The 13,045-nt window shown below is 44.2% G+C and overlaps 1 protein-coding gene across 6 annotated transcripts in view; it reads left to right on the forward strand.

Moving 5' to 3' along the window:
- The window catches only part of NME8 (NME/NM23 family member 8), a 29,840-nt gene extending 19,697 nt beyond the window's left edge, over positions 1 to 10,143 (forward strand). For all 6 annotated transcript variants that reach the window (XM_083706343.1, XM_083706347.1, XM_083706348.1 and 3 more), the window contains 6 exons: positions 1,956 to 2,134; positions 3,681 to 3,825; positions 4,610 to 4,717; positions 5,548 to 5,699; positions 7,737 to 7,881; positions 9,828 to 10,143. In XM_083706343.1, the coding sequence (XP_083562469.1) occupies positions 1,956 to 2,134; positions 3,681 to 3,825; positions 4,610 to 4,717; positions 5,548 to 5,699; positions 7,737 to 7,881; positions 9,828 to 10,077 (979 nt within the window). In that variant the 3' untranslated portion in view covers positions 10,078 to 10,143. The remainder of the gene's footprint in view (positions 1 to 1,955; positions 2,135 to 3,680; positions 3,826 to 4,609; positions 4,718 to 5,547; positions 5,700 to 7,736; positions 7,882 to 9,827) is intronic.
- Positions 10,144 to 13,045: the final 2,902 nt, after the last annotated feature.

Here is a 13,045-nt window from a genome sequence, read left to right on the forward strand (position 1 = left end):
CTGACCTTTTGGCTTAACTTGAAGACGAGCTGGAATTAATTTCTGAATGGGCATGTGCAGAACCGCAGGTTTCTCTCCCAGATTTCCTTTTCCTTATAGGTTACTCACGATTTCTTTTTGATACAGATAGGTAGCCGTGTTGGTCTGCCATAGTCAAAACAAAAAAAAATTCCTTCCAGTAGCACCTTAAAGACCAACTAAGTCAGTTCTTGGTATGAGCTTTCGTGTGCATGCACACTTCTTCAGATACACTGAAACAGAAGTTTCCAGACCCTTCTATATAGTGAGAAGGTGGGGAGGGGTATTACTCAGAAGGGTGGTGGGAATGGGTGATTGGCAGATAGCTGTGATGAGCCTGTTGACGACTCTTAACGACTGCAATAGGTCTTACAGGGAGAAGCAAGGGGTGAAAAGGTGAAAAATGGCTTTGTCATGTATAATGAGATAAGAATCCAAGGTCTTTGTTCAGGCCAGGTTTCTCCATGGTTTTAAGTTTGGTGATAAGTTGTAATTCAGCAGCTTCTCTTTCCAGTCTATTCCTGATGTCCGATTTATGTCCGTTTATTCTTTGGCGTAAGGTCTGGCCTGTTTGTCCAATATAGAGAGCTGAAGGACACTGTTGGCATTTGATGGCATACACAATGTTAGACGATGAGCAATTAAATAGTCCCGAGATGGTATGTGTGATGTTGTTGGGGCCAGTAATGGTGTTGTCCGGGTGTATGTGGCAGCAAAGTTGGCATCTGGGTTTATTGCAGGCTCTGGTGCCAGTGTCCGTGTTAGGTCTGGTTGTAGTATTATTGTGGGTTAGGAGTTGTTTAAGACTGGGTGGCTGTCTGTAGGCAATGAAAGGTCTTCCTCCCAGAGCTTACTGGACAAACAGGCCAGACCTTACGCCAAAGAATAAACGGACATAAATCGGACATCAGGAATCACAAGACAGAGAAACCAGTAGGAGAACACTTCAATCTCCCAGGACATTCTATACAAGATCTCAAAGTAGCTGTTTTACTACAAAGGAATTTCAGAAATAGACTGGAAAGAGAAGCTGCTGAATTACAACTTATCACCAAACTTAAAACCATGGAGAAACCTGGCCTGAACAAAGACCTTGGATTCTTATCTCATTATACATGACAAAGCCATTTTTCACCTTTTCACCCCTTGCTTCTCCCTGTAAGACCTATTGCAGTCGTTAAGAGTCGTCAACAGGCTCATCACAGCTATCTGCCAACCACCCATTCCCACCACCCTTCTGAGTAATACCCCTCCCCACCTTCTCACTATATAGAAGGGTCTGGAAACTTCTGTTTCAGTGTATCTGAAGAAGTGTGCATGCACACGAAAGCTCATACCAAGAACTGACTTAGTTGGTCTTTAAGGTGCTACTGGAAGGAATTTTTTTTTGTTTTGATTTCTTTTTGAGTTCTGGTTTAACCCATTTTAATATGCAATGGCGTATACCGGTAGGGGCAGTGGCACTGGCACCAACTCCTAGGAGGTCACTTCAGCCTCCCAATAAAATAGTTGAGGGGGTTGGGGGCCCCCAAAGTTCATGAGCACTGCCATTCAAATGGGGTGTGTGGACTGCGCCTTGCAATCAATTATGTGGGCAGTCTGGGCAGTTACAAATCACAGGGCACCAAGCTCTGGGGGCGCAAAACTGAGACGATCCAAAGTTGAGAAGATCCATTTTGGGGCACCAAATTTTGGCCTCACCCAGGGTGCCATATTACAAAGGTTTACCAGAATCTGCCCTTGTACACACCAGCCCCTCTCTCTCTTGCCTCTGAAATTATGTTTTGAATTATGTCTGTCTATTGCAGCAAGATTAGTGTTTCACAGCCAAGTCTATAAATTTCACCTCAAAGCTATTGTGATACATTAAGTGCTCATTTTGTACTTTGCAAAATGTTTAACAGTGGTTACATTTATATTATTTTACCCTTTATTAGCTTGAAAGGGTTCTTGGAAGGCCAGGCTATGTCAGATTTATGTGACGTTCATGACAGAGTAGAAGAAGCAAGCCGCGAATTGGCCTTCTTTTTCCCTGATTTTTCCAAGCCGAAGAAAGGCCCAGCTCTTGAAAAAACAGTGGCCTTGATTAGACCTTCTCTCTTGAGGGAAAGGAGAGGTTAGTGAACGTCAATACACAATTCTCTCCGTATTCTTGACATGTTGCTGGGTCCAGAAATGTGGTCGCAGAAGGCATTCTTGCATTGACTCTGTACCAGGGACTGCTATGCGCAGGGCAGTATCTTACAATACCCAACATAATAATAATAATAATAATAATAATAATAATAATAATAATACCTTTATTGGTGTTATGTACTGAAGTTCTCACCCTGGGCCAGCAGGGGGATACTGTAGATAGTTATGCAAATAAGGGATCGAAAGTGACGTTCAGTGATTGGATAGTTTTAGAAAATTGTTACAGTTACATTGTACTGGAGCTCTATATAAGCAGGCTGACTGAACCCTTCAGTTCAGTTCTGTCCTGGCCTGTGAATAAACAAGAGCTGTTTGAAGAATTGTTGTGTCTTCTGATATGTTCACCCACAACTTAACAATTGTCAATGTACAACCTGTGTACAATGAAATTAACCGAGCCTCCCCCCCCCAAACACTCAGTCTCATTGCACAGTGTGTGCTTGTCGCACAACACACCAACCCTGAAAGTCAATTGCACTATATTATTTTCCATTCAACAGCCCATGGAGAGAAACTGTTTTTAGCCTGTTGGTACGACTGATTATTATACTTCTATATCTCCTGCCCGAGGGTAGAAGTTTAAAGAGGTGCTGGCCGGGGTGTGAATCATCCCTGATAATTTTTCTCGCTCTCCTAAGGCAACGATCCCTTGCAATGTCATCTAGGGGACTCAAGGGACAGCCCATGATATCATGTGCTGTATTCACCACCCTCTGTAGAGACTTTCTGTCCGTGGCTGTCAAGCCAACGTACCACACTGTGATACAATATGAGAGGACACTTTCTATTGTGGACGGGTAGAAGGAGGTCATTAATTGTTGTTTAACATTGTTCTTTCGCAAGACCCTGAGGAAATGGAGTCTCTGTTGGGCCTTCCTAACCACCTGGGTTATATTGTTTTTCCAAGTGAGGTCTTCACTAAGGTGAACTCCCAGGAATTTAAAGGAAGAGACTCTCTACGCACCCCACACCCCGATATACAAGGGTGTCAGTTCCCCTCTCTTCCTCCAAAAGTCCAACACCATCTCCTTTGCCTTGCTAATATTTAGGTGCAAGTTATTCTCTAAGCACCATGTAGATACTTTTTGAACCTCTCCCCTGTACGCTGATTCATCTCCACCTGTAATTAGACCTATTATGGTAGTAGTATCTGCAAACTTAATAATTACAGTGGATGGATGAGATGAAATATACGAATATAGGTAAGGACTCAGCACACATCCAAACACAATGGGTTTTGATGTTAAAAGTTGCATAGCACAATATGGCTGCCACGAGGGGCGTGGCCTAACAAAAAACTTAAGAGGCAGCCATTTCCAATGGATGTGATGGCAGTGGCCTGGCTGGGTGGGTGAGAACGCCCCCACTTTTTGAAAGCAGCCGCCTCCCCAGTCTTGCTGTATCCACAGAGTACCGTGGGGTGGGGTGCCTACATATGTTAACTGTTAATCATCTTTTGCATGCAGATTCTATTCTGAAACGGATTGAGGAGAATGGCTTTCAGATAGCAATGCAAAGAGAAATCGTCTTAACAGAAGAGGAAGCTCGTGAGTTTTACAAAGAGCATGAAGGTCAAGATTATTTCCCAGCTCTCCTGGAACAAATGACCAGGTGCGCCACTTGCGAAGCAAGAGCTTTAAACGCAGGGAGATAAATTTATTTTACACACCGCAACTCTGAAACTTGGTGGAAGGGTGAGAATCAAATATTAATCAGGGATGTATAAAATGAGTACAAAATCGCAGGTACAGAATGTATTACATACAGAGCCTCTGGTTCAAGCTGCCCTCATGGGATCCCAAACTGAGCAGTGAATCATATTATTGTCTCCTGTTCAACTTCATGGGGCATCTGTGATTTAATTTATGGGATTGGCACCACCACTAGAGTTCCAGGTTTTCTGGTAAAGTGTACAATTAGATGATCAGTTTTGGGGAGAAAGTCGGGCAAAGTTGAGATTACTTTCAGACAAGGAGGGAATGCTATCTATTTGGTCCTATATTAAGATAAAGTTAAGTGTACGGGTCCCATAAGTAAAACAGACCAACAGAAAACACAAAAAAATAACCTAGGCTCCTGCATACCCACTTTTTTATGAATAAATTTATTTAAAATGCTATGAATATTGTGCATAACATATTTCTCAAACTAGTGGGGATACTGCATTTAACCAAGTATTTCCCCCTTTTTTCTGTCTAGTTTGTTTAATAAATTCCTTACTTTATTGGCAACCCTGACTGAGCTATTTCAGTTAATAGCAGAGCACTTAGAATCACTTTGGTACGAGTGATTCACATGGAATTTGTTAATGGTTTTATAAATGCAAAAAAGAGAGCTAATCATGAGTTTGTAACAGGTCTTTTTAAAAACCTTCTGCTGTATTTGCACCGGACAGCGGACCAACTCTGGCACTTGCTTTGGTACGAGAAAATGCGATACAGAAATGGAGAGCTTTACTGGGCCCAAAGATAGTAGAGGAAGCAAAGGAACAATGCCCAACAAGGTATTTAAAAAAACAAAACACACACACATACAAATACATTGCATTCTGATAGAGACTGCTGTGCTAGTAGCCTAGGGCATAAGTACAGTAAAGTTAAAGGCATGTTGTAATTTGTTTGACAATAGTGCCATCCTCTGGACAGTGCTGCATGCTTTCTTCTGCTACATTCCACCCCCCCCCCCATGCCATAGAACCCATATTTTAGTGGTTAGCATATTATAAAAATGATTGCATTGTTTTGTCAATGCCCTGATTTGACAAAGGTGAAAAAGTTGCATCTCTGAATAATGCAGATTTGCAGATTCCTGTGCCCTAACCTGTCAGTAACGTGGGGGAGGGGGGACTGTTTCCCCAGGCTGAACCCCAAATACATCCTTTTTTAGGGGGATAACTTGGAAATGGGACGCGGGTGGTGCTGTGTTCTAAACCACTGAGCCTCTTGGGCTTGCCGATCAGAAGGTCGGCGGTTCAAATCCCCATGACGGGGTGAGCTCCCGTTGCTCGGTCCCTGCTCCTGCCAACCTAGCAGTTCAAAAGCATGTCAAAGTGCAAGTAGATAAATAGGTAAGTAGATCTGGTGGGAAGGTAAACAGCATTTCCGTGCACTTCTCTGGTTTCGCCAGAAGCAGCTTAGTCATGCTGGCCACGTGACACAGAAAAACTGTCTGCGGACAAACATCGGCTCCCTCGGCCGGTAAAGTGAGATGAGCGCTGCAACCCCAGAGTCGTTTGTGACTGGACTTAACTGTCAGGGGTCCTTTACCTTTTTTAACTTGGAAACATAAAGGTTCTGTGTCCTATATCTAATTTCCCAATTTCGTGGTCTCTAGTTTACGTGCTGAGTTCGCGATTGACAACGCACCCATCAATCAGCTGCATGGAAGCACAACCTCTGAACAAGCTGCAAAGGAACTGGAATTCTTCTTTCCTGTGCAAAACACTTTTGCTGTCATTAAACCCACTGCTTTTGAGGAGCACAAAGGTAAACAGCCGGAGAATAGTACACACACCCACTCTTAGATATTCCTTAGGCCAGAGGTCAGCAGACTTTTTCAGCACTTTTCCACTGTCCCTCAGATCTGGGGGGCGGGGGCAGACTATATTGTTTTTGGGGGGAATGAAGGAATTCCTGTGCCCCACAAATAACCCAGAGATGCATTTTAAATAAAAGCACACATTCTACTCATGTACAAATCCGCGGGCCGGATTTAGCAGACAATTGGGCCGGATCTGGCTCCCCGGGCCTTAGTTTGCCTACCTATGCCTTAGGCATTTCAGGAAGGAGCAGGATAGTACCTTCAACCCTCCCCCCCACACACACATGATGCTGATGTCCCTCCCAGTCATTTCAAACACTGTGATCATGTGTACAGTGTTGATGAGACATGGACTGATCATGTTGTTCGGATGCCTAATTATCGTCTTCCAAAGCAACGACTCTATTCTGAACTTAAAAATGGTAAGCATAATGCTGGTGGTCAACAAAAGAGGTTCAAAGACTCTCTCAAGGCCAAACTAAAAATATGTAGTATAAACTGGGAAACACTGGCCTGTGAGCTCTCCAGTTGGAGAACAGCCTTGGCCAAAGGTTTCATGGACTTTGAAGACACTCAAACTCAGGACAAAAGGGAGGAAGGCATGCTTGGCAAATCCACACCGTGATCAACTCCCACCCAGAAACCTATGTCCCCACTGTGGAAGGACGTGTGGATCCAGAATTGCCCTCCACAATCCCTTACGGGCTGACTTTTAAAACCGTGTTTATGGAAGACAATCTTACTCGGCTACGAGTGATCGCCTAAGAAGAAGTATCTGGAGAAGGATAGCCTAACTTCCATTGTCAATGCTCCGCTAACCTCTAGGGTAGATTATTACAGCAACACATTTTATGTAGGGCTGCCTCTGAAGACTGTCTGGAAACTTCAGTTGGTGCAAAATGTGGTGGCCAGGTTGCTCAATGGGGCAAGACGGTTTGGGCATATTACACCGATCCTGGTTCAACTAGCTGCCGATTACCTTCTTGGCCCAACTCAAAGTGCTGGTTTTGACTATAAAGCCTTAAATGGCTCAGGACCACAGTACCTTAAGGACCGCCTCTCTCCACATGAACTGACCAAACCCTGTCATCATAATCTAAGGCCCTTCTTTGTGCGCCTCCTCTTTGAGAAGTCTGGAGGGAGAAAGAAAGGGCCTTCTCTGCAGTGGCTCCCCCCTTGTAGAATGCTCTCTCTAAAGAGGCTCACCTGGCACCTTCATTTTACACCTTTCAGCGCCCGGCAGAAACCTTCCTTTTCAACCAGGCCTTTGGCTGATAAATATTCTATGCCCTTTTAAATGTGTTTGTGGCAGGGGGTGCAGAGAGAGGAGTTTATTGGTTTGTGGTTTTTTCTACTTGTTTTTATTATGCATTTTGTGTTTTTATCTTGTATTTTTTTTGTTGTGAACTGCCCAGGGACGCAGGTGGCGCTGTGGGTTAAAGCCTCAGCGCTTAGGACTTGCCGATCGAAAGGTCGGCGGTTCGAATCCCTGCGGCGGGGTGCGCTCCCGCTGCTTGGTCCCAGCGCCTGCCAACCTAGCAGTTCGAAAGCACCTCCGGGTGCAAGTAGATAAATAGGGACCGCTTACCAGCGGGAAGGTAAACGGCGTTTCCGTGTGCGGCTCTGGCTCGCCAGAGCAGCGATGTCACGCTGGCCACGTGACCCGGAAGTGTCTCCGGACAGCGCTGGCCCCTGGCCTCTTAAGTGAGATGGGCGCACAACCCCAGAGTCTGTCAAGACTGGCCCGTACGGGCAGGGGTACCTTTACCTTTACCTTTACTGCCCTGAGATCTACAGATTAAAGGCAGAATACACATTTAAAAAAATAAAATTTAACAAATAAAAAGGGGGAGAAAAAAAGTTGGTTTCCAAGCTAGTATCATTAAAATAATAAACAAAGGTAAGAATATAATTTACTAGTCTTTAAAAGTTTAAGCACTTTTAAAGTTCTCAGTTCTAAACACACTTTTTTTCCTTTTTAGATGAAATTCTACAAGAAGTAAAACAGGCTGGATTCATCATATCTGAAATGAAAGAAACAAACATCTCTTCCGAGTTGGCAGCGCAGTTTTATAAAAACCAAGAAGGAAAACCCTTTTATGATCAGCTTATAAGTTATATGTCTGCGTAAGTGCCTGTTTTTTCTTTTAATTAAATCCACAGGAAGTATAGCAGGCCTAACTTGGAAGTCAGCAAGCAGGCAGACAGCTTCTGGTACTGTCATGGATGTTTTAGGTATTTTTTGCACCTAGGGAGGAGACTCTTTCTGGACCATTCAGGGATGGAGGGTGGGACCTCAGCAGCTCCAAAATGGTGTTCTGGAACTTCATGGCTGGGTTTGCTAAGGTGGCGGCAATGAATATGGCAAACAAAGCAGCATAAGGAATAGAAAGGAAGGAGCTTGCTGCTAAGACTTGCTGGCCAAAGGAAAATGACTTGTTTTGAATTCCTATATAAAATGGTTTGGGAATCACTGCATTTAGTATCCAAAAAACCATCCAGTCATCATAACACTAATTTTATGCTCCAGTCAACGTTTAAAAAATATATCAAACATGGATGAACAAATATTACAGATCCATAGATGTCAATGTCATATACTGTATTTAACACTCAACCCTGCATTGTTGTTTTAGTGTGTGTTTTAAATCCTTAACTTCCTGCAAGGAATACTTCTTGTATTTCATGGTGAAATACATGCATATCTTCTGGATTTTCTATGATTCAGATCCCCAAGTTTAATGAGGAACTCCCTTCCTGGTATCAAATAGCACCTTGTCAAGTTTTCCTTTGTAGTCTTATCCAAGTTAAAATCCACCCATCCAGATTTTGTAAAGTTAATTTTATATGCAGAAATAGTGCTGAATTATTATTTAAACCGGTTTGAAAGTTATTCAAAGATATTTACAGGATGCTGTACAAAGTCTGATTTCCTCTGAGCCTGAACTGGCAAAAAGACTCAGCAAAACTCCTTTGGGAGTTATAGTTCAGCAGTATCTGGAGGGCCAAAGGTTCCCCACCCTTGTCTTAGGATAAAAAATAATCTGTTAAAAATTCATTAAGAACCCTGTACTATCAGTTCCTTGTAGGATTAAAAAGAAAGTTCCTTGCAGGATTAAAACTAAAGTGGCAGAAGTACATAACATGACTGATGAAACTTCATCCAGTTTGCAAAGCAATTTTTCACACATGCAAATAGTAATTTGGTGAAATTGAAACGCCCTGTTCTTAAGAAGGTTTTTCATCTAGAGCCTTTCAGCTGCTGCATGGAGAAAAAGAGTGCTCATAATGTGCACCGTGCAACATCCTGATGTTTGTGGTGCAACCATGTTGCAAAATGGCCTGTTTTATTTTTGTTAGATCAGAGAAGGTTGTTAATCTACCATCAGCATCAGTAGTAGTGTAATAATCTCATGTAAAGCTTTTAGACAAATGGGAAATGGGTAGATCACTGGTACATAACTGCAAAAATGAGTGAAAACTGCCCCACCTATATCCCATGAGTAATTTGGATACCATGGACTGTGCTGCTTTAGGATAAACATATACCTCTGATATGAAAAGGGACGCAGGTGGCGCTGTGGGTTAAAGCCTCAGCGCCTAGGACTTGCCGATCGAAAGGTCGGCGGTTCGAATCCCTGCGGCGGGGTGCGCTCCCGCTGCTCGGTCCCAGCGCCTGCCAACCTAGCAGTTCGAAAGCACCTCCGGGTGCAAGTAGATAAATAGGGACCGCTTACCAGCAGGAAGGTAAACGGCGTTTCCGTGTGCGGCTCTGGCTCGCCAGAGCAGCGATGTCACTCTGGCCACGTGACCCGGAAGTGTCTCCGGACAGCGCTGGCCCCTGGCCTCTTAAGTGAGATGGGCGCACAACCCCAGAGTCTGTCAAGACTGGCCCGTACGGGCAGGGGTACCTTTACCTTTACCTTTATACCTCTGATATATTACCATTGGCAGCATTCTGATACTTGCTTGCTCATCTTGTGCAGAATGTCCTGCTAGTTATGTCAACACCAGCAGCTACAGAATCAGATTGTTAGTGTAACATAAATCATTGAATGCCTTGGTTTTTCCAGTGGCCCCTCAATGGTGATGATTCTCACCAAAGAAAATGCTGTGGAGGAATGGCGGCAATTAATGGGACCAACAGATCCAGAACAAGCAAAAGAAACTCATCCCACCTCGCTACGGGCTAAATTTGCAAAAGATATTTTGCGCAACGCTGTTCACGGATCGTCTAATGCAGAACATGCTGTGCAGAGCATTAATTTTGTCTTTGGAGATATCGATCTAGAGGACCTAAAACACAAATATGTCTATGTCTAGTAGAATGGTCAATGTGATTTTTTTATTTGCAATATATGCCATAACTAATAAATGAGTTAGACTTGACTTTTTCTGATTAGCATTGTATTACTAGTCAATATTGCAACGTGCAACTGTTCCACACTGATAGCAGTGGAAATCTTGCCTTTGGCTTCAAGGAGGAAATTGCATTCTCTGATGGGTGCTACATCACATCCTAGCAGAGTGATGTTCTATACAGACACCTTGGATGGCGAGGCTTAACTACAAGAATTTCATCATCACCAAACATTGTCTGTATAATACAAACACGTGACTGAACATTGTGCTTGTAGTTCTTTCTGTGGTTAATATTGCAAAATAATTGCATAATACGCCACTAACAGCTTTTACACCTATTGATGATTACACATTTTAGGAAGCTATTACTTCTGAGAGTTTATATATGGCTGCGTTGGTGGGAAATACATCTGGCACTTTTTACCCCAAAACTTAGTTCAGTAATATAAAATTAAGCAAAAATGGTATTTGATTCTTTTAAAAAAACCTCTGTCTCTCAAGGGCAGAACAAGTTGCTTATAGCAGACACAAGGTTGCTACCAAAAAACCAGTCATTGGACAACTCCTCATTCCTCAGTAACATACAGTGGTACCTCAGGTTACAGACGCTTCAGGTTACAGACTCCGCTAACCCAGAAATAGTGCCTCAGTTTAAGAACTTTGCTTCAGGATGAGAACAGAAATCATGCTCCGGGGGCGCGGCAGCAGCGGCAGTGGCGTAGAGTGGGTTGTCAGCACCCGGGGCAAGGTAAGTAATTTGCGCCCCCTAACCCGTGGATTTGCGCCCCCTAACCCTAACCGTAACCCCCAGATGTTATGCCCGGTGCAGCCGGCCCCCCCTGCACCCCCCATGCTACGCCACTGAGCAGCGGGAGGCCCCATTAGCTAAAGTGGTGCTTTAGGTTAAGAACAGTTTCAGGTTAAGAACGGACCTCCGGAACGAATTAAGTACTTAACCCGAGGTACCACTGTATAGGGATACTCGGTGCATGGCATGATACCATTATGTTGCTGCTGTCCCAACCCTGTTCCTCTTCATTGCTTCCCATTTTCAGGCTCAGGCTCACATTTATGGGCCAACATCAGCTCCCTTTGCCTTTTGCAGGAAGGCAGAATGTGTGTGCCTTGAGCACTCCTACAAAATGAGTGTTGGCTCATAAGGAAAATTCCAAAATCCACACTAAAGCAACCAGGCATTTCTAAACAAGGGGGTATCACTGCTAAGTTGGCAGGAGCTGGGACAGAGCAATGGGAGCTCACTCCATTGTGGGGATTCGAACCGCCAACCTTCCGATCACCAAGCCCAAGAGGCTCAGTGGTTTAGACCACAGCGCCACCCGCATCCCTCCAAGGATGGTGCTTAGGGTGCCTCTGAATCCAATGCTGCACTGCTGGGGAAGACAAGCTTTAAAGAATTAAGCTTTTTTGTAGAGTGATATTTCAAAACTTAAATAAAAATACAGTAGTCAAATGTATTTGACTATTAACACATTTATTGACTCATACAGCGGAATGTCATTTATGGTCACTTACATTAGAAAGAAAAGGTGCAAATTCTATGCTGGCAATTATTTTACATCCCCCCCCCCCCGCCGCCCTTTAATTTTTTAAAGAAAAGAAAAGAAGAGATTTTATTTTCACAGAAATGAAACAGCAGAAAACTATCAGTGTTGCAAATCATTGCAGAAGTTTCAGGCAACCCATTTGGTTTATTAAGAAGAAGTATCAGAGCTATGGTAGTTCTTAAAATAGTGTACACTGAAACACTTAAGAAACAGATGCTGCTACACTCAACAAGTGCAGTCAAAAATTTACTCCATCTCCAGGAGGACGGTGGGTTTTGCAGCAGAGGCAGCTTGCAGGTGACTGGCTTTCAGCTGCAGAACCTGCCCAGAGCACTTTTACAAATGGATTTTGCTTTAAGAAACAGCCACAGGATGAGAAACAAATGGATAAAGACATGAATGTTCATGTGTTACCTTTGTGGGTGTAAAAAACATCCCAATCCATCCATAAAATGCAAACTAATCTAGGACAGGGGAAGGAGGCAAGATCACAGCCAACGGCCAATCAAAGTTGTGCACGGCCAGCTGTGAGCCAATCAGCATTTTGGGCAACCTATATAAAAGGTAGCAGAATCTGACAAAGCAAAAGGAAATCAGTATTTCCTTACTACTAGAAAAAATAAAATAAAAACACATGGTAAAGTATGTACCTCTTACAGATGAATGTGTTTAAAATTAAGGTGCAAGAGATTTAAAAAATTCTCCCTGTAAAAAGATTGCGTTAACTAAAGACTTACGACACTAATCACATTGGCCCAGCTCCATGAGATCCTAACGTACCAGCATGCACAGCCAGCTATTTTGTTTACCTTTGCACTCCAAAACCTCCCATTAATGAATACGCATGTCAGGGGTTCAGAAGGAGAGACACAGGAGGGGGAGCAAATGGAGAGTGAGGAGGAGGAGTACGAGGGGGGCGCAGGCAGTGACAGTGGCCAGAGTTATTCCACAAGCCTCTCTAGCGAATCGGAGGACTCACAGAAGGGAGCGCCGGTGGCCAGAGCAAGGGAGATTCCAAGGGAGAAACCTCAAGAGGGAGGGGCCAGCGGGGAGTCCCTGAGCAGCAGCTGGAGATCAGGACCAGCGTCTCCACCAGAGCGCAGTGGGGAGGGGGAGTCCCAGGAGTCGGGACCAGTGTCCTCACCACCAGAGGGAGGAGAGGAGTCAGGTTTGGCAACACCCACATCAGGAAGCGGGGAAACGGTCAGAAGGAAAGTCACCGGCTGGGCGCGCGCGCCAAGTTCAAATGTACAGGAGCGCGGCACAGCGGGGAGCCCGGGAAGGGAGCCAGGTCCTAAAGCCCGCCGGAGGGAGGGGCAAGACTCAGGAGGCTCCGCGTCAGAGGAGTCCAGGAAGGAGGGAAC

This window comes from Podarcis gaigeae, assembly GCF_964106915.1.
Source record: "Podarcis gaigeae genome assembly, chromosome: 12".
NCBI lineage: Eukaryota > Metazoa > Chordata > Lepidosauria > Squamata > Lacertidae > Podarcis > Podarcis gaigeae.